The following is a 22,286-nucleotide window of genomic DNA, read 5'->3' as shown; positions in this document are numbered from 1 at the left end:
AACGAAGCAATTAGACATTCAATGATTATGTTTAGAAGTAAGCATCACCTTATGATGACTGTAGAACAGAATAAAGTAAGTTTATGTCCCTTAGATAATAAAAGGTACATAGTTGATTCAATTAATACTCGAGCTCTGGGGCATATTTTAAATGAATAGATGAATTTTTTTTTTTTGTATTAAATTAGTGATAAGTAATATTCATATTATAAAATGTAATAATGATTATACGCATTTTGTTTTATGCTAATAAAGAACAAAAATAATTAAGGAATGTGTTATTTCTTCCCCAAAGTTTTTTTTTAAAAAAAAAAGGATAGAAAAAATTACCATTGTTTTATTTAAAAAAATACATTTATTTAATACCATGTTTTTTAAGCAATATACAATTTTGATTATGAATACTGTGTAATTTACATGGACATTCTTTAATTACATCTTCTAAAATCTGTAGTCCACAAAAAATACATTGAACACAATCGTCTCTTATCTTGATGTAGCCATTAAAGGCAAGTAATACCGGACTTACTGTTGATTTCCACCCGCTAAAAGATTTCTCCCGAACACTAGAATTAGTAAAATCAACTTTGGAGTAGTTGTTCAGCAGCCAATGCACTAATATTTTACTAAAGTGCAAAGCACAGTTATATTTAGTTCCGCAATGATAGTCACATTTGGGTGAAAAATGATGTTTGCAAAGTTGTTTTAAGCTGGGGCATCCAAAATCTTGAAGATTATACACAGTTTTTTCCATAATATCCCCCAAGAACTTGCTCTTTTCAACTCCTTTTGCATAGAGGAAGGGGTAGTTTTTAGTTTCATCCTTTAAAACAATGTCAAATTCAGAATAATCCATGTCGCCATCTTCCCAATTGATTCCATGTAGGTTTCTGTACACCCATCTATTGGGAGGTGAGTACGGGTTTCCATATGAGGGCGGTTTGAACATCCAATGTTTCTCTTGACCGGTGACATCAGCAATTGCCTACTCCTTTACGATGAAAGTAGGATCATCGCTTTGATAACATTGAATATCTATCACTGCGGCATGCATATTGGTGAACTATAAGCAACTGTGTACAGCTCTAACTTATATGATTCTTTCCCCCACTCTAACCAATTAAATTCTTCTAACTAAACCTGTCAGTGGATTATATTCAACTAGTGCATCATGTAAAATTAAAGCGTAGGCTGTTGTAACTGGTTTAAAAGTTTCTGATGCTTCCAATTCTATTCTAATGTCAACTGAAGATGATCTAATTGCCTCAGACTGACGAGAACAGTCTATTACAATAATAGGAGCTTCATCCCTGAATTGTTCTTTGCTTAAAATAGGTTCATTTTCCTTCGCATAATAACTCATTTGAAATTTTTGATACATATGGTATATTGTAAAGTGATTCTTGGAGAAGTCTATGTTAAGATCATCATAAGGATAAACCTCAGAATTTAAATGCAATTTAACATTTGATGTATTACAATGGTTGAACTGAGACATATCACTTTGTACATTATTCTTTTTGTTTGTTTGAAATGCAATTATGACATATCGGGGTTTTTCCAAATTTGTTGTAGTTTTCACTACCCAAGTATGCTTCTTTGTTACTGGTAGAGAAGGATATTCTACTAAATCCCATGAACGGAATGCCATGTGAACCGTTTTTCCTTTGTCGACCAAATTTAAAAATGTTAACCTTTGTTCGTCAGAAACTTTAACGTAAGGCATTTTCCACTGTATAGACTTCAATTTAATGGATGCCTTAACATTGGTATGATCCCCTAAAACTCTTATACAATCATTATCTGTTCTGCTGCGATGTAGAATTAATTCGTGTTTTCCTTGTAGAATTATTTGATTGTAATCTTCAAAGAAACCCATTACAATGTCTAGAGGGATGCAAGCATCAAAATTGCCTTTTTCATCTACTAATTTCACATATTCACCAGGCATCATCCAACCACTCATTTCCAATCCTAATGCTTGGTCTGGGCTAAGAGATGCATAACTTTTTAATGTACTAACAGTTCCAGGATTCCGAACATGGTCAATTAATACACCATTCAACTGATACTTGATTTCGACAAACAAAAACAAAAATCCATTTCTCACTAAACCCAATACACTTGGATCTATAGATGCTACTCCTTCTTGGACCAGTTGTCCTTGAATGTAGAGAAAACTCTTGGATGGAACAGTGTAGATGTCTTGTTGTTGTACGGCAATTATTATTTCGTCAGAATTGTCTAATGATTGATTGTAAGGCTGATGAGATTGAAACTCAAAGTCTGTAATTCTCTCCTCAAAACTCACTTTTTTTTTATCCACATTTAGTATTTCTTCCATTTTGGTTTAATCAAAAGTCCTATATTTTGTAGGAAGTAAATATTTGATGGTGTTAACGCTCGGTAAGGTGACCGTTGAATACTAGTTGATTTCACTTCAGCGTAATCCATTTTATACTTTCGAAAATCAATACCCATTTTTCTTTAGATGTAATCTGATGGTAATTGTCTCTCCGCTAAAATCCACTATGTTCTGGTTTTGATCTGTTATAACAAGTGTTATATTGTTGATTACTTCACCGATAACTGGAAAGTAAATGACTGGAGAAGGTTCTTGTACGATCTTAAATCCTGGAGGAACTATTGGTGAAAATTCATATATAGTATGTCCTGGTTTCCCGTTTCTATATGAACCGGATGCTATATTACAGTTAATTGCAACTGTATTGACACTATGAATCTGTACAATTTCGTCTGATTTATGAGTGATCATTTTTTCTAACACCTCAAGTTTAGTAAAGCCCAGTAAAAGGCCGATCGAATGTTCTTTATTGAAGTCAACAGGTTGTGTACATGTTAATTCAACCTTCAATGTGTTGGTATTACCTTTCAATTTCAATGAATCTGTAGAACTTATATGTGATTTTAGATAACGTGCTGTAGCTTCCACTTCATAAGTTCCTGTAGGTAAACTAATAACATTGTCTCCATAATGAAAAAGATCGTTAAATCCTTCAATAATATTCGGTATGGAATTGTATGACTGAAAACTTAATAAACCAATGCTATAATCACCACCACTGTCTAATAAATTAATTGGTGGAAAAAGATCGGCACTAAGAATGCTTGAAGCTCCTGTTAAGGTAAAGGTGTACGACATGACTGAATTCCGTAAATGCTTATTCATCGTTATTATATAGAAATTTCAAACATAAATGCCCACAATATGGTGTATTCCAATCTTGATATCTTCTACGATTGTATGTAATAACACAGTTTCTGAAATAATGTAAAAGTTCTAACGGTGGTCTTAGATTTCCATAAGGATCGAAATAAATTACTTCATTATTTTTTTTAAAATAGGCGACCCAATGAGTACCTATGTTTTTCACTGAATCTAGATTTAAAATAGCACATTCATTAGTTTTAGGATAACTTGGCAAAGAACACGCATATAAACACCTCTAAAATGAGGTACGTTTTTGGCAAATTTCATCAACTCTATATTTGTGAGAGCTCTGTTAGGTAGTAGTAGTCAATATTGCTTAATATAAAGACCATATCCTTTTTTATAAGGTTTAAGGTAGAAACCTTGGCCAATTTTCTGTTCTTCCATCTTCTGATTGTGACGTCTCATTTCCTCTAGACGGTCTCTAGCATCTCTCGTATCTTTAACTGCCTTAGCAACCGCTGCTGCTCCGCCTGCTAGACTTCCAAGAGCAGATAAACCTGCAAATAATGGTACCAGAAAAGGGAGAATACCTCCAGTTCTTGGAACTGGTAATATTCTTGGTATTTTGTCTAGTTTTGATTTTGATAAAAACTTTTTACCTTTTTTGAGTGCTGTTTTGGAGGCTCCACTAATTGATGTAGGCGATGTGACGCGAGCAGCACTTATTACATCTTTGTAAGTTTTTTTCTTCTTGATACCATCACCTCCTCCCAATTTTACTTTCATTTTCATAGCGTTAGTAACAGCCCAAGCGGCAGCTTTTTCACCAAAAGATGAGTCACTTGATTTTTTCTTTGCCAAGCTTTTTCTGCTAAGATGCGATCAGCTTTATGCCTTGAGTTCAAATCTTTGTTTTTAAAATATGCAATGTCGTGTTCCTTACAGGCTTCGTCTAAAGGGTTAACACCTTTATCACCACGGCTTAATCTTTCTTGTAATTTAGTTCCGGGGCCACAAAATCTATATCCTGGAATATGCGCTTCAAATGGAAGCTTGTTAATCACCGAATTTATTAGACCTTCACCCGTTGTTTTCTTTCTCATTATGATGACTATTTTCGCTCTGATTCTGCTTATATAAGTTGTGAATTAGACCCATCATCATCAGTATGCGTTTGGAGAAACAACGTGAACGTCTACCTGTTTATAACGTGATTCCTTCAGGTGAAGAACAGGAAGCAAATGAAGGTCGCCATGGCCAATTGTTGCCTGATAATATACGTGCACTTATTTGCGGTAGTTCGGGGTCTGGTAAAACTAATCTCATAGCTTGTTTGCTTTTACAACCGAATGGGTTAAAATTTGGAAATGTGTACTTATGTAGCCGATCTATCCAACAAGAAAAGTATTTATATTTAGAAAGCCTATTCAAATTAGTACCAGAAATGGTTTTCACAAAATCAACGATACGCAGCAGGTAATCACTCCTGACAATGCTGAAAAGAATTGTATTTGATGATATTGCAATGGATCAACAGGATATAATCAGACAGTATTTCAGTATGGGAAGGCATAGAGGAATTGATTGTTTCTATTTGACACAAAGCTATGCAAGGATTCCTAAACATCTTATACGTGATAATGCCAATTTTATTATAATTTTTACGCAGGATGATTTAAATTTAAGGCATATCTATAACGATCATGTAAGTTCACCAAGTGTGTCATTTAATAATTTTAAAGAAATGTGGGAGGTCTGCTGGGATGCACCATACAGTTTTCTAACAATAGATAAAACAAGAGACGTACACAATGGTAGATTTCGAAAAGGTTTAGATACATACATTTATATATAGAGCAATATTTTCCATTGGTCTATCATTTTTCATTATGGATCCTAAAGTTACACAACATCTTATCAAAACTTCTAAATCTCTGCGAGAAAAATTTAAAAGTTTAAAGAGAGGTCTTCATTTATCACAGCAAGATCTGGAAAGAAGTTTAAAGCCCATTACAAAACCGCTTCAAGAGTTAGTTGAACAGAATAAAAAGCGTTCTAAAAAAACCGCTTTAAAATCTGACGCTTCGACTTCTACGACATCACTTGAAGAATGTGTTAAATTACCGCTCAAAGAAGAAGAAGAAGTCAAATTACCTCTTAAAGCTTCAACTCCTATACCACGAAAGGATGTTTTAGATATTAAAATGGAAGAAGAGACGTTTGAAGATGATGATTCTCCTCTAGAGCAAATAAAACAAATACACAGTAAAGAGGAATTGGAGAAAAGCTTAGAAGAAATAGAAGAGATAGGATCTTTAATAAAACCATATTTATTGAAACATATGACTTCAGATACTAACGATCTAGATCAGGGGTCGGCAACCTTTTTCTGTAAAGGGCCGCAAAAGGTTATTGGTTTATTACCGAGGGCCGCAATATATACATATATATTTCTTTTTATATTTATTGGCGGAGTCTATCATTGTGGACTCGATTGGCATTATCCACCACCACATCTACGGGGCATGAGTTTGATTGTTCTGCCCGCTTATTTGTTGGTATTGTATGATTGTGATATGTTGTTATTCTGATTTGGATGTTTCTGTTGCTGGTTTGGTTTATTTTATTTTATTTTATTTTGTTGACATATTGTATTAGTGTTAGGAACGATTTTCGTTTTTCTTTTTTTGCCTGACGAATTGAGGATCTCTCAATGGTGTAGTATTGGTGTTGACTTCTTTCTTTTTTTTTCCACTTTATCTATATATCTTGATTGACTGATTGGTACGCTGTGTGTCTAGCAACCCGATCTATTTGGGCAGCACCCTTTGTTTTGCAAATATTTGCATTAAAATGTTTCTCTCTTTTATCTATTTATAATACAGATTATTAATTAAAATGAAATTTATTAACAAACCAACAAAAAAACGGCATTAGTGACTTCTATGAAATTGCTTCATATCTTCCTTCATCATTTTTTCTATTAAAAGCCAGACGAAATAAAAATAGTGCGATTGCATTCACATTTATATATCCCCATAAAATAAATAACTAGAGAAGAAGCGAAAATCCGCAGCTTCGACGGCGACAACACGCTTTGTGTCGGTGTAAAAATGGCGTTCTAAAAGTCGAGGGATCATACAAAGAAAGAGCGCGGATTACAAATATAAGATTTGAACGCTGAGACAATAATTGTTCCAGCGAAAATTACCAAACTTTATTAACATAAAATTTGAAATATTATATTATTTAAATTTTTATTATTTTCCGTTTTGTGCCGCGGGCCGCAGGAAAATGTTAGAAGGGCCGCAAGCGGCCCGCGGGCCTCACGTTGCCGACCCCTGATCTAGATGATAGATACGGCATTAGAGTGTTACCTACTGGAGGCATGACGATAAGAAATGCACAGGTAGCTATTGATGATAATGATATCAATGTAAATGGAAACTGGTATAAAGGTACTCCTGGGTTATTACAATTATTATTTTTAAAAAAGCCGAACAAATACACTGTAGAAGATTTGGAAAATTATAAGGATATTTTAGAAGTTAGTAACGCACATAAACAACAATTTAGTGATGAAAAACCTCTTAGCTCAAGCAAAGGATTCAAATACAAAAATATAATAGCTCCTTTATTTTATCCTTCTATGGGTGAACAGTCGGCTCAACCCTTTTTCCACCGCCATCAACTGCAGATCAAGTTACTAGGACACCTCGGACTACAATTGCAACAAATCCTATTAAAACAAGATACGGTCTAAGACATACGACCACTACTACTGGTAAAGGTATGGATGTGGGACAAAATATTTATGAACATTGGGATGATCCAAATATGCATCAACAAATGCTGGTCACACTGGACATGGAAATGAAATTCATTCTATAATCGAAGAGTTGAGAGAGGCGGATATTATTTATTAGGAATTACTTGTGGAATAAATTATCAGTTGTTGTTTGGTATCGATATGTCTATAGACAAGTTTGGCAGACCTTTGCATCACTTAAAAACAGTATTTCATGCTAGTGATGACGAAGATGGAGAATATATCGACTTTGAAAATAAACGATTACTTGGAATCAATAGTCCAGTTGGTAGTTCAGATGATGTTAATAAGATTTATCTTGAACAACTTGTAACTAAAGAATTGGAAAAGTATATAAAAGAGTTAGATTTAGTAACAAATACATATTTACATGAACAATTTGTTAGTAAACGTTATCTTTTAGATACGTATGACGAAGCCCGAAAAAAAGTTACAGATAATTTTGTGCGCGGTTTATTCACTGTTTTTAGGAACTGAATAAGTTTATTGAATCCAAATGTTCCTATAACTGCTGCTACGCTTAAAACGATTTTTGAACCATAAAGTCATGTCTAGCAAAGAGGCTGTAGTTGTTGAACTTCATAGACCAGCACGTTCACGCTACCCTCGAAGGCGTACATTGCTCAAAGGTGTTGATGATTTATGGCAAGCTGATTTAATGGAAATGATACCATATGCTCGTCAAAATAGCGGTTTCAAATATATATTAGCAGCGATTGATTGTTTTTCAAAGTACGCCTGGGTGGAGACTGTTAAATCTAAAAGCGCTAAAGATATCACTAAAGCTATGAATAATATTTTTATTTCAAGTGGAAGAGTACCGTAAAATATTCAGACTGATAATGGGAAGGAATTCTACAATGTTTCCTTCACAAAACTCATGAAGAAGCACAACATTAATCACTATAGTAATTACAGCCAAATTAAAAGTTCAATTGTAGAAAGATTTAATAGAACCTTTAAATCTATGTTGTGTCGCTTATTTAGTCTCAGAGGAAACTACAATTATACAAAGCATTTACCTGATCTCATAAATATCTACAACAAAGTACACCGTACGGTTGGTATGACACCATCGGAAGTAAATTCTAGCAATGAAGCATTCTTACTAGCTAATGTATACTCTTCTAAAGTAAAAAGGACAGATAAACAACGTTTTAAAGAAGGAGACTTTGTACGTGTTTCGAAAAAGAGAACTAAATTTAGCAGAGGTTACACACCCAATTGCAGCACTGAAGTATTTAAAATTATAAATGTCCGCAACACTATTCCATATACTTACTTGTTGGAAGACTTGACAGGACAACCTATTCAAGGAGCATTTTATGCACAAGAACTGTAGAAAACTATATATAAAGATGTATATCTTGTAGAAAAAATACTAAGACGTAAACAAGATAAGCTGTGTGTAAAGTGGTTAGGTTTTAAGAAACCTTCTTGGATAAATAAAAATGATTTAGTGGAATAATAAAGTTTTTGTAATAAAATTGTGTAGTTTTTTTTTTTTTTTTTTTTCCCCCCCCCCATTAACATTCCACATCATTAAGGAACATAATAAAAAATGAAAACAGATTATTTTGTATAAACAAATTTATTCAATAGTTTTTTCACCAGTGTTACAACAGTTTAATATCTTTCTTAAATAAGTAAATTGTTTATTAACATCGTCTATTAAACTCACTAGTTTAAAATATTCATTTTTTCAAAAAATTATCTTCGGAGGGTGATATTGAAGGAGATCTTCTAACCATGATGGTTTTCCTCGTATAACCATAGTTTTATGGGTGAACATCTCAAAGAAAACTGTTGCATGCTGTAGTTGTACTTCAGCCGGTACGGATCCGTTTAAAAATCATCACATACTTGCTTGTTTGCTTGTAGAGTTGACCAATCTTCTTCATTTATGTAGATAACTGTTTTTTTTGTTTTTAATGCAATAAGTGGTGCACCATCTTCAGACAAGCCTGTTACCAGTTGTTTTGAGTGTTTGGCGTTCAACGAGAAGCTGGTTGTAAGCTGCAATCCTGTACCACTCGCCATCTTGTCACAAACTGACTATGTTACACTAATTCTCATCATCTATCTCTCCTTTGCATAGCAGATTTAATTCTTTGGTAATGTGGTGGGATAACCAAGCAATGTTCGAACAAGGGCAAGTATCAGGCCCAACAGTCTGCTTCGGATTGGACCAAACACAGTTAATATAATGTTCATTAGCAGCCTTAACAATATATTCTTTAGAGTAATTTTCTAAAGATTTCAAATCATCACGTAAATTGATATAAGCTAGTACTAAATCCAAATCGGCTAGTGTAATGGTGGGAAATGTTGTAACAAACTTATTATAATTATCACTCACTGAAATCACTTTCCATTGATCTGCCATTTTTTAATTAATAATAGAAGAATCTGCAGGAAGTGCTCAATGGAGTCAAAGCAAGTTCAATGACTGTGTCGTATTTGCAATAGTATTATTATATAGTTTTTTAAAACCGGTCCCTCTCTAAGTAGAGAATGTGTGGGACTATACGGCTTCTACACATGATGAGTATTATATAAGTAGTTGATGTCTGCAGCAAGAGAAACTAACCGAGAGAAAGAGAGATAGAGAGAGAGTTTGAGCATGTTCACGCATGCTAGTTGAGATTTTTCAGGTTATTCACCCATTTAAATATTTTATTTTCTCATTCAAATCAACTATTATTTAGTTTTAACCTGTAGCATGGTAATTTCCAGTAAAATATTATTTAAATATTTTATTTTCTCAATTCAAATCATTTAGTTTTACCTAATATGGATGGGCGAGAGAGAGAGAGAGAGAGAGAGAGATGTACCTTAATAATGTGGAGAGAAGAGAAAGATGCACCTTAAGAGGGTGGAGAGAAAAGAAAGATGCAACTTAAGAGTGTGGAGAGAAGGATAGAGCAGGAATAAACTGCACCCGCCACCCCTACTTCATCCTAGTCCGCCATCTTTACTGATCCAAAAGACTCCTTTTTACTCTACTAGCGATGTTCGCTCGGCAACTGTTCTCACTGGAATAATGCTCTTTTCCTCCGCAACTGTCCTTTTATCGCCTCTTCTAAAGTCTAAACCCATCTCCGTCTAGTGATCAAATGGCCAACTTCAGTTGTGAGCCGCTCTTTTATAAGACATCCAGCAGGAAGAGTAGACAAAGCTGACCACAGTTGTTAGTGCCAACTTTCTGATACTGCTTCCTGTTCCATGAAATTTGATTTCCCTTTACATAACGGACAAATTCAGAAGGGGGATTGGCACCACTGATATCGAAGAATTGAACATATTCACCTCTCTTCTTATAACAAACCCAGTGAGTACCACTGCCAACACTGCTAATGTTACGCTCCCCGATGGGGAAGGCAAAGCAGTGCCACTAGCTCAGTGAAGAAGGGGTGGGGAAGGGCGGTTTATAGTTGCCTTGAGCGCCACGCTGTTGTTTCGAGTGAAATAAGTACCGGTTTCAAGGGGATAAATGAAGATAAATAAAAGAAAATAAAATATTAAATGATTAAACAAATGGTGCAGGGAGAGAGGATGTTTATGGGCTGGTAAGAGTAGGTTCTTGGGGGTACAGCAGCGAAAACCCCCAATACCCGGAATAGTAGGTTGGCTGGAGTAAAAGAGAGAACAGTAACTATAAGGAAGCAGGAATTTAATTTAATTTAGATTTACGGAGCAATCAGTCATCGTGTAATGCACCAGCTACAGCAGGTCGTACTCACTTCAATATCAGAATAGGCTATTTTATGATCTATAACAGAAAATATAATGCTTGGTTAGCAATTCTTGAACATGAATATTATATTAGTTATACAAACAAAGCTTGGAATTAAATTAATGGGCCCAGCTGACCAAAGAATATTTTCAACACATTGTATACATTTAATAAGAAAAATAAATAAATTTAAATAATAATAATAATAAAAAAAAAACTTCAGTTCGGAATAATAACAGATTCAAACTTTGTCAAATTGTCCAATCTCCATTACCTTTGCTACCACCAGCGCTGGGGTTCACTCACCGCTCCTTTTAAATTCAACTTGAATTGGGCAGACGCCTGGTTCTCTACTCTTGCCTGTACGCCTTTAGAGTTTTCGTTCTCTCGGTACACGATAAATCCTCCTGCAAGCGAGTTTTCGTTTACTTTTCTTCACCAGCTATCCAAAGGCTCAACTTACTTCGCCAGCGTCAGAACCAACTCTGTTCGGTTCGCAACTTTTTTTTTTTTTCATCTGCTCCCACTGCCTTCTGTACTCCTGGATTTTCTCTCTTCTTTTGTTTCCGCTCACTTTTGGTCTTCTAATCCTTTCTTTTCCCAACTATTACTAAGCCTAATTTTTTTTTTTATTACACAAAATCAAATTCACTTCATTAAGAGGTGCATTACAAATGACTGACCCCCCTCTCAACAAAAAAAAAAATATTTATTTATATATTTTGGTTTTTGTCTGTATAAATAATCACTGCCTCTCTCTCTTCCACCAGACTGACTGACCTAGCTATTATTTTCTTTTTAACCCCTAACATTCTCCCTTCCTTCCTAGGAAAGAAAATAATAGCACAACGAGAAATAGCCTGATTAATAACTTTTATTAACTTTGAATGTAGCGACAACCTGGGAGAGAAAAGTTAACGAAGGAAGGAATTAATGGGACTAGGACTCTTCTTGCACTGGTTGTTCTTTAAGGTCCTTTACGCTCCATACCCCCGCAAATACTCCTGTTGAGGGGTCTTCAAGTTCGTACGCTACAGAGGAAATCTTTTTCCTCACCTTCCGTTTGACAAACTTCGGTGCCAGCTTCCCCGAAAAGTAAGATGAAGCATCGGATTGTGGATGGGTTCTACACCATACTACCTGCCCCTCTAGATATTCCACAGGCCTTCTCCTTAAATTATAAGCGCGTTGCCCCTTTTCATAAGCGCGATCGAGACGGTCCTGGACTTCCTTGTAAAGGATTGGCATCGCCTTCAGCTTTTCCATATGTCGTTCGCGATTCAGACCTATTTCACCGCTGGTCTCATCCGGTGGGTCCCTCTCATACTCAAACGCGGTCCTGGGCAGTTCTCGGCCGTAGTTTAGGTATGCGGGAGTGTACCCGGTGGCGTCGTGTACTGCTGTCTTTATCGCGAATTCCAGTTTTGATAGCTCCTTATCCCAATGGCGATGGTTCTCCCGTATATAAGACGACATCATGGTTTTTATTACCCTATTAACTCTCTCCGTGGGATTCGCCTGAGGGTGATAAAGACTGGTGAACCACGTCTTTGTCCCATATTCTTGCATCTTTTCCTGTAACTGGCGACCTTTGAACTGTACGCCATTGTCACAGATGATTATCTGGGGAACACCAAACTTCAGGAAAACTTTTTCTTCCAACAAGTTTGCTATCTTATTGGATGTGGCGGTCCGCAACGGAAGTAATATGGAATACTTTGAAAAATAGTCGCATACCACTAGCAGCCATCTGTTTAATTTAGTGGACAAGGGAAGTGGGCCCATTAGATCGGCAGTAATTACCTGCCAGGGGCTTTCCGCAACTCTCTGCCCTCCCATCAACCCTGCTGGTCCCTGTTGAGAGGGTTTCATTGCGAGACAGGTCGGACACCTAGCAACGTACCTCGCTGTATCTGCAGCCATTCCTGGCCAATAATAACCTTCCTTCAGTCGCTGAAGAGTCTTGTAGGAACCTAAATGACCTGACATAGAACTATCATGGAAGTCGAATAACAGCTTCTTCCTTTCGCTTTTTGGCACCACTAACTTCCAAGGACGATCCTCCCCCAAGATTTTCCTTCGATCCACTATTCTCTTGTACAGTTTCGACCCTTCTACTTTCCATAGTGGGTACTCATCAGGTCGCGTACTGACTTTAGTGCACAAATCTCGGTACCAGGAGTCTGTATGGCCAGTGCAATCTATTGCCGTCACCTCGGCATCCTCCTCAACCCTTGAAAGTGCATCCGCGGCCGCGTTTAACTTCCCCGGTCGGTGACGGATTTGGAAGGTGTATTGCTGTAATTTCACAGCCCACCTGGCTAGCCTGCCTTGTGGATCTTTTAGATTATTAAGCCACTTAAGCGCCATGTGATCAGTGACTACCGTAAATTCCATCCCCTCTAAGTAGGGTCTGAATTTCTCTATTGCCCAGAGAACGGCCAGGCACTCTTGCTCGGTAGTCGAGAACTTTTTCTCAGAGGCGGTCAGTCCTCTGCTAGCGTAGGCTATCGCCTTTTCGCCCTCCGGATACTCTTGGCACAAAATAGCCCCTACGCCCGAAGCGTCTGTTTGAAGGATAAAGGGTAGGCTAAAATCTGGACAGGTCAAGATCGGTGAAGAAATAAGTTTATCTTTTATGGCAATGAATGCTGTTTCCTGTTCTTCATTCCATTGCCACCTTTTCCCTTTCTTTAGCAAGGTGCTTAACGGTGATATTATGGTTGAAAAGTCTGGGACAAATCAACGATACCACGACGCTAGGCCTATAAAACGTCTAACCTGCCTGATAGACTTTGGGGCTGGAAAAGTCATAATGGATGAGACCTTCTCAGGGTCTACTTGTAACCCATCCTTATTCACAACGTAGCCCAGGTACCTCAATTGCGACCTACAAAAGCGACATTTGTCCCAATTTATAGTTAATTTTGATTCAGCCAGTCGCCGAAATACCTCTTCTAATATCTCTACATGTTTTCCGAATTCGTTCGTCACCACCACAATGTCGTCGAGGTATACGAAAACATGTGGTTCTAGGTCAGCCCCCAGAACATGATCAATAAGCCTTTGCCACGTGGCTGGGGCGTTATGAAGCCCAAATGGCATCCTCGTGAATTCAAAGAGCCCACGACCAGGTACCGTAAAGGCCGTCTTTTCTTGACTACTTTCCTCCATTTGGATCTGCCAATATGCCGACTTTATGTCTACGGAAGAGAGATAATGTCCATCTCGTAACCGGTCAAGAATCTGAGAAACGAAAGGAAGAGGATAGGCATCTCTCTTCGTAACCGCATTTACCTGCCGGTAATCCACACAAAACCGATAAGTTCCGTCTGATTTCTTTACCAGTACGACAGGTGATGACCATGGGCTTTTGGATGGGACTACTATACCTTGCTCAAGCATGTCATCCAGCTCTTTGTTCAATGATTCCTGAACATGTGGCGAAACCGGGTAGTAGCGCTGTTTGATCGGACGGTGGTCTGTCTCGATCATGTGCTTGACTCTGCTGGTGCACCCTAGTTTCTGAGGTCGGGTCCCCTTCCATTTAGAAATCAGTTCCTCTAAGATTGGCTTCTGCCACTCCTCTAAGGAGGACTGATCAATTAAAGCTGGGACCGCCTCTACCGCCATGACTGAATCATTGAAGGTCCACGTCCGATTCCCTATGTCGGGTACTAAACTCATGTTCGTCCAAAAATCTATACCGAGAATTAGTGGGTATTTCAGGTTTGGTACTACTAGGAAATCGACCATCCTAACTTTATCGCACAACTCTACTGGTAATGATACACATCCCAACGCAGGTAATTTGTACCCATCCGCTAAAGAAACAGTAATAGATTTAGTGACATCCAGTTGCATGTTCAGTTTAGCAAAGCGTGCCCATAAATTGGCATCCAACAACGATCTTGTTGCCCCAGAATCAAGAAGCCCCACAGATTCTATTCCCAGAATAGTGATCTTAATATATGGACGCCTGTCAGCGTTACTGCACTGGCACAAGGGCAGGGATGGCCGAATGTCGCTTCCTCTTATCGTTGCCAGCCATGCCTGCCATTCGGGATTGTCTCGACTGGACTGATGGGGCGAATACGAGCTGCGTCCTAAGCTCGTCCCCCACTGGAGTTTCCCTTCTTTTGTGGACACGTACATTCCTCCGTGGTTACTTCTTTTGTACCACAGCGTTCACAAAAGGGGTTTTTCGTCTGTTTACACCATCGGTGCGAATGACCTGGTTGGTCGCAATTCCAACAAGTACCCCTGATTTTCGGTCTCTCAGATCCCCCTTTCATGGGGCATTTATCTGACGAACTATCTCTACTGCACATTGATCCTGTTGGTGCTTCCGCAAGGTTCAATGCTGGCGCAACTCTTCGAGAAATAGGCGAATAAGCCAAATCAGGTTCTAAAACGGATCTTCTTGAGGGAGGTGGACGGTGAGTCTGAATCCGCCAACGCGTCGCTTCTATTCGTCGCCCTTTCTCAACAAGATCGTCCAACCGCGACACCTCGTGCAAGGAGAGGCGATCTAAATAGTATGGGTGGAGGTTACGCATAACGACCCGGAGCATCTCTGTCTCGCTAGGCCTGGTAGGAAGACGGTGAAAATAATTCCGCATGATCGCGATAAATATTCCCATTGGTTCATCATCTCCCTGTGTCCTGGCCCGTATCTCCTCCCATAAACGTTCAGTGTAATCTTGAGGCTCGAATTCAGCCTTCATTTCCTGAACTACCTGGTCCCAAGTCGTTGCCTCGCGCCTAATTGCCTTATACCAGATCAGTGCTCTGCCAGTAAATAAGTCATAAGCCGATGCAAAGAGGTCGTCATCATTAGTATTTCGGGCTACCTTCATTTCCTCTATAGCTTCAAGGAAAGCATGGACACTTAGCCCTTGACCATCCCCTGAGAATTTTACTCCCCATTCCTTCATTGGAATTTGTTTCCTTTTGGAAACCCCGGTTGCCGCTGGAGATTCCGTCTGATGCGTGTCACACGAAGGAAGCTGAATTTGGGAACGCTCATTGAATGTTTGCAAACAATTAACAGCCTCTTTCAAATACTCTAATCGTGTATTCTCATGCTGCTGGTCCCCCACAGGAGCGAGTGTCAATTTGGACAGCAGCTCCGCTATAGTCCCTTCTAATTGTCGCCCTATAATCCCCTCGCGACTTCCTGTAAACTGGGATACTTGCAAGTTTATGGCCGCCAATATAACACGTTCTTGGGCGAAAGGCTGGACTAAAAGCCCTTCCGACACCGGATACCCAATTAGCCCTTGAGCACCTTCCTGTTCGCAACGACACTCCTCTAAACAGGCCCAAAGGTATGCACATTCGTCAGCTAATTCGTCTCTTTCCTTCCATGACTCTTTATCAGTGTCCATAGGTCTTATCCGATTAATCCTACTGGTCACATGCTGGAGGCCGGTATCTATTCTTTTAATATCCCCTGGGGCTGGTAGGTCGCCTAAGGCAGCTATCCTTGCCTTCAGTGTCTGTACCTTCTCACGACAAACCCCCAACTCGCTAAGAGTAGACGTAAATTCGGTGGGAAATACCGCCTTTCCTTCTCTTTCTAATTTGAGAATAGGTCTCAGTTTCTTCCTCAGCTCCTCTACTGATCCCCCATCCGATAGGCGCCTGACCCTAGCTTCGTACTGAAGTTCGTCTTTGTTTAACCTACCTACATCCATGGTACACAGGATAACCAAAGAGAAAGGCAAGGGAACAAGGAATCGAGAAGGTAAAGAGAAACAAGGATCAATAGGGAACACTAAGAGTTAGTCCTCAACTCTCCTATTTAGGATAAACAAAATAAAGACTGTATATGGATACTACAGACTAGATTTACAATAAAAAAGATATACTTCTCTCTAAAGACCACCCTTCGGGCCCCACGTTGGGCGCCAAACTGTTACGCTCCCCGATGGGGAAGGCAAAGCAGTGCCACTAGCTCAGTGAAGAAGGGGTGGGGAAGGGCGGTTTATAGTTGCCTTGAGCGCCACGCTGTTGTTTCGAGTGAAATAAGTACCGGTTTCAAGGGGATAAATGAAGATAAATAAAAGAAAATAAAATATTAAATGATTAAACAAATGGTGCAGGGAGAGAGGATGTTTATGGGCTGGTAAGAGTAGGTTCTTGGGGGTACAGCAGCGAAAACCCCCAATACCCGGAATAGTAGGTTGGCTGGAGTAAAAGAGAGAACAGTAACTATAAGGAAGCAGGAATTTAATTTAATTTAGATTTACGGAGCAATCAGTCATCGTGTAATGCACCAGCTACAGCAGGTCGTACTCACTTCAATATCAGAATAGGCTATTTTATGATCTATAACAGAAAATATAATGCTTGGTTAGCAATTCTTGAACATGAATATTATATTAGTTATACAAACAAAGCTTGGAATTAAATTAATGGGCCCAGCTGACCAAAGAATATTTTCAACACATTGTATACATTTAATAAGAAAAATAAATAAATTTAAATAATAATAATAATAAAAAAAAAACTTCAGTTCGGAATAATAACAGATTCAAACTTTGTCAAATTGTCCAATCTCCATTACCTTTGCTACCACCAGCGCTGGGGTTCACTCACCGCTCCTTTTAAATTCAACTTGAATTGGGCAGACGCCTGGTTCTCTACTCTTGCCTGTACGCCTTTAGAGTTTTCGTTCTCTCGGTACACGATAAATCCTCCTGCAAGCGAGTTTTCGTTTACTTTTCTTCACCAGCTATCCAAAGGCTCAACTTACTTCGCCAGCGTCAGAACCAACTCTGTTCGGTTCGCAACTTTTTTTTTTTTTCATCTGCTCCCACTGCCTTCTGTACTCCTGGATTTTCTCTCTTCTTTTGTTTCCGCTCACTTTTGGTCTTCTAATCCTTTCTTTTCCCAACTATTACTAAGCCTAATTTTTTTTTTTATTACACAAAATCAAATTCACTTCATTAAGAGGTGCATTACAAATGACTGACCCCCCTCTCAACAAAAAAAAAAATATTTATTTATATATTTTGGTTTTTGTCTGTATAAATAATCACTGCCTCTCTCTCTTCCACCAGACTGACTGACCTAGCTATTATTTTCTTTTTAACCCCTAACACTAACCAAATTAAAAATGGCTCGTTCATTTTTCCATGGTTTCTTTGGAAATTCATCAATTACGAACACTCCTCTGAAATGAGGAATTTTATTTGATTTTGCCAACTTAATTAGATCAAAATTACTTAGTCGCAGGCGAGGTAGTGTATCCAGCATTCGTTTGGCTTTTCCACTCAATTTTGAAGATTTGCCACCCATCCGTTTAGGAGTGGGGATGATTCTCTTCTTTTTCTTCTTATCTTTAGCACGTCTCATGATAAACTGAATCGCTGTTAATTGTTTCTGGCTTTATATATGAACATTTTTAACATTCTCCCAACTGTTGTGTGAATTAACTAAGCCCAACCATTTCACCAAAATTCTATCACCTTTCAGTTTAATAACCTTCTCCACTAGGTAACTGTCGGGATGTTTGGCCAGCTGCAGTTCCTCTTGATAGAAACCTCCAGCAATCATTTGCCCCTTATAATCTTTCAGTTGATAGGTGATCGGTATGCTATTTTTCGCTTCAGCAACTTTAAATATTTCTGTAGACCATGAAGGGCAGTAGCCTTTAGCAAATTGCGCTTTATATTTCGATATGCGTACATGATCACCAGCTTTGAACTTGGGAATGCTGGCGTTTTTCAAAGTTTTCTTTACATATACTTCTCGTAACATCTGTTCTTCTATTTCTTTTCCCCGAACTGAAGCCGGTGTCATTTTGATAGTTCTGTGTTTAGTGTTATTATATTTGTTCACTAGCGATTTAATACTGGTTAACCAGTCGTACGATCCTTGGAGACTAAATTTTTTCCACATTGCCGCTTTCAGAGTACGATTGAATCTCTCCACTACTGAAGCTTTTAAGTTACTATAGGTAGAATAGTGATTTATACCGTTCACGTTCATCAGCTTGCCAAATATCTTGTTGTAAAACTCTTTTCCATTATCCGTTTGCAAATTGTTTGGCTTCCGTTCGACTAATACTTTCTTGAATGCTTGACTCACTTCCAGGGCTGTCTTATTCTTCAGAGGGATTGCCCATGCATATTTGGAGAAACAATCAATCACGGTCAACAGATATTTGTGGCCTTTATTGAATCTAGCGTAGGGTATTAGTTCCACCAGGTCGGCTAGCCATAGGTCATCTAAGCCCTTCAGAAGGAATGCTCTTCTCTTGAATACTCTTCTTGCTGGTCTGTGCAACTCGTTTACAATCCGTTCCTTAACAGAGGCCATGATGAAATGAAGCTTGCTCATGTCCACACTACGCTATTACACCTCCATCTCTCAGCTGGGCTTCAATACTTTTTATTTCCGCGCTGGCATTGTTGGTGCCAAGTAAGCTTCTTAATCGATCTACGAGCATGTTAGGATCTACATATCCGGCACCTCTTTTTGTTGAAAAAAATTTTGAAATCACATTCTTGTATTTCATGTTTGTGTTTAGAACTTTAATTGGTCCGGAAGGGCTGTGCCCTTTTCTATGAGCGTTTGTCTGTTGCAGTATGCTCTTATAATTGATATAATCCGTCTTTTTCACCATAGACAAGTTTGGATTTGTCATGAATAATAACTCGAAAAGACCTGGTGTTGGATCCTCGCAAGGAGGTGCGGCCCCACCTGTGGGAAATTTAGGTTGATGCAGTGAAGGGTTGGCTGCATTGGAGGTCTGGAAGGAGAATGGGACTGCGTACGTGACCAAGCTCAGGCAGTTGTCCTTGACTTCCCAAGGAAGTGAGAAGTGTCGTTCTCGTCAAGTGTAATTCTTTGTCTATATAGCGTCATTGCGCCAAGTTTGTTGTGTTTTTTACAAATTGTCAATGTGTTTTTGGTTTAACCAGCGTAGTCTGCCTGGAGTTAATATATTAATACAAGTATCAGTGGAGAATAACTCCCTTTCTGACATTATTGTCATTTATGTTTTCTTGGCATATAATTGCCCCCTCAATTGTAAAGGCCTTAATTCTGTAAGTGAAAACATTGTACGTACCTATTTGTACTCCCATGTGGAGAGATTTCCCTTGTCGCCAGGCAAGAAAATTCAAAAGTTGTTCGCATTAACATTCCCTCCGTCAGGAAGGATAAACTGTGTAGTTGTCAATTGCATGTTGTCTAGCCAATTGGTATTGTATCATCAATAAATACTTGTTATTTTTTGTAAGGCTTTGGCGAAGGTATTTTGGGTGGCTGTGGCGTCCACCACAGTTTATTTCCCCTCCTTTCAATACAACAATTCCTTTCAATACAACATAATTAGACTAAACTGCTCTCCCACATTTCGTCCTCGCCTTGGACATTTCATTTAGCCCTCTTCGAATATTTTTCATGGTGCCGAAACCCGGGAATCCACCCAGAATACCTCAGCATCGCCTATACTTGTCTGGCCTGTCGCCAGTTATACTAAGGAGCGAAAAGTCGCCTTAGCACTTGCCTGTGCGTTTTGTTGTCGTATGTACACTATTTTTAATTTCCCTGTTGTCATTTTATAGACTGAAACATTCTTTGTGTTGCTGGTAACTACTATTATTTGAAAGTATATATATATATATATATATCTGATTTAGCCAGGCTCAGATGTAAATGTGTTTAGCTGATACATTCAATTCAATTTGTTTTTAAATTACTGTTACTTTTAAATAGAGATAGTTTGTTTTGTTTTGTATTGGTTGTAATTATAATATTAGCTCAAGTGTATGCTCACATACACACATATATTTGTATAATTGACCCAGTCAGCTTTAGATGTAAATGTGTTTAGTTGACACATTCAATTCAATTTGTTTTTAAATTACTTTTATCTTTGAATAGAAATAGTTTTTGCGTTGGTTGTAATCATACATTATTTTAAGGTATTCGTGTTGCCTGTAGTCAGGCCATTGATTAATTTTATTGTTTACATCTAGCTTATTGTAACCTGTGGCCCGTTTTTGTCGTGCACCTCCCCCTTGATTAAAATGGAAGAACAAATTCAAGCTACTCCTCCACTGTCGCCAGTCTCTCCCAGTCCCCCCGAATTGGAAGAAACGCCTCGAGTTCAGTCACAGTCGGATCGCAGTTCTGACATACATGCAGTCAGATGCAGACATTTGATAGCTAGATTGGATAGTTGGTCGCGAAGGGTCCGTGACCTGTCCCCTAGTTCCCCCCATGCCTTGGAGCCCAGTCGTCAGTACTCTTCCATGTTCTCCTTGCTGTCCCAGACTGTGGACAGGGAAGCATGGGAGTGGCTGCGCGCCCTGCCCCCAGAAGTCAGTGGTCCCCTCGCTTTATCCCTGTCTGAAAGCCATGAGCTAGCTGAATCGGCGCAGCTAGCCATTATAATGCCCTTATTGGCCACAGCTCCCCCTGGCCACTCTGACTCGATGTGTCAAGGTTCTCCTGTCACAGTGACGGACGAGTCTATTATTGAATTAGCCCGACGGCAACTTCGAGAATTGGTCATTCCCAATATAACCCCTTTTAATGGAGATGTCCTGCAATACAAAAGTTTCAAATCGACCTTCACGTCTGAGGTCCACAAGTTATCCCTGCCTGCCGCCAAGCGGCTTGACGCCCTCAGATCCTCCTTGAGGGGCCCCTCTTTATCCATCATACAGAACGCTCAGTCCTCCGAGGAAGGCTATGCCTACGCGTAAGAAATACTCGATTCCAGATATGAGGGTAAGCTGCGCATCGCCAGTGCCATCATGGAGACATTCCTGCAGTTCCCTGGTGAGGACCCTAGCATTGACAACTGTATAGCATGGCTGTCACGCCGACAGATCATGTTAGATCAATGCGAGATTCCGCATCCCCTGGACTTCCTACTTTGTCATGTCACTCCCTCCGTCCTCTCCCCTGCCCTTCAAGAGGAATTTAGGAAGAAATATTTAGGATCCTTTGATTCACTTCCTACCAGCTCTCAGGTCCTGGATTTTCTAAAGGACCAGGAAGACAGGTTCTCGCCAAAATTAACCTTTGGTCAATCCTTCTCCAACCCTGTTGTACAGACCACTCCTAGTCACAGTTCTCCTTCTCCTTCCCCTTTACCTCAACCTCGTCCTGCTTCTCCCGTTCAGGGGATCCAGGTGGAGGCGCTCTCTACTTCCAAACAGTTAAAAGGGTACACACCCAAATTGGTACGTTTCGTTCCCCGCCCCCCAAGGAGGCCTGTATCATCCTCATCACCACCTCCAGTTCATCCGCCGACTCCTTCCACCTCTCGTGCCCCAGTTTCCTCAAACTCTACGTCTCTCCAATGCTACGTGTGCGGGAATTCGCACCGTATGTCGAAGTGTGATGACTACTTGAACATGTCAGTTACTGACAGGTGGAGCTTAGTGGTGAATAAAAATTTGTGCGTCAATTGTCTTTCCGCCAACCACTCCGTGGCTCGATGTCCTTGCCAGGTCGGATGCGCAAAATGCCACGGGGAACACCACACTTCTCTACACCCCCCTCCACCTTCCACGAGT

The 22,286-nt window shown here is 39.2% G+C and overlaps 2 protein-coding genes and 3 pseudogenes across 2 annotated transcripts; 2 read left to right on the top strand and 3 right to left on the bottom strand.

Moving 5' to 3' along the window:
* Positions 1 to 1,120: 1,120 nt before the first annotated feature.
* LOC141455122 (uncharacterized) lies at positions 1,121 to 2,344 on the bottom strand. The gene has a single exon (XM_074129979.1). The coding sequence runs from the start codon at positions 2,342 to 2,344 to the stop codon at positions 1,121 to 1,123; it is 1,224 nt and encodes a 407-aa protein (XP_073986080.1).
* Positions 2,345 to 3,538: 1,194 nt separating this feature from the next.
* Positions 3,539 to 4,278, bottom strand: LOC141455121 (uncharacterized; annotated as a pseudogene).
* Positions 4,279 to 10,951: 6,673 nt separating this feature from the next.
* LOC141455120 (uncharacterized) lies at positions 10,952 to 11,549 on the top strand (annotated as a pseudogene).
* A 3,297-nt stretch (positions 11,550 to 14,846) lies between these two features.
* LOC141455099 (uncharacterized) lies at positions 14,847 to 17,451 on the bottom strand. Its single transcript, XM_074129962.1, has 2 exons — positions 17,312 to 17,451; positions 14,847 to 17,073 (listed from the first exon to the last, which is right to left on the bottom strand). Exon 2 carries the CDS (start codon positions 16,437 to 16,439, stop codon positions 14,847 to 14,849), a length of 1,593 nt encoding a protein of 530 aa, XP_073986063.1. The 5' UTR covers positions 16,440 to 17,073; positions 17,312 to 17,451.
* On the top strand, positions 17,249 to 17,846 carry LOC141455119 (uncharacterized; annotated as a pseudogene).
* Positions 17,847 to 22,286: the final 4,440 nt, after the last annotated feature.

This window comes from Rhodnius prolixus, unplaced genomic scaffold (assembly GCF_049639745.1).
Source record: "Rhodnius prolixus isolate KJV_2025 unplaced genomic scaffold, Rpr scaffold_27, whole genome shotgun sequence".
In the NCBI taxonomy this organism is placed as follows: domain Eukaryota; kingdom Metazoa; phylum Arthropoda; class Insecta; order Hemiptera; family Reduviidae; genus Rhodnius; species Rhodnius prolixus.
Note: the sequence above shows the minus strand (reverse complement) of the source record. Positions and strands in the feature narration are given on the sequence as shown.

Coding starts and splice junctions, on each gene's coding strand:
- LOC141455099 (XM_074129962.1), bottom strand. CDS start 16,439: ATGGATGTAGGTAGGTTAAACAAAGACGAACTTCAGTACGAAGCTAGG.
- LOC141455122 (XM_074129979.1), bottom strand. CDS start 2,344: ATGGAAGAAATACTAAATGTGGATAAAAAAAAAGTGAGTTTTGAGGAG.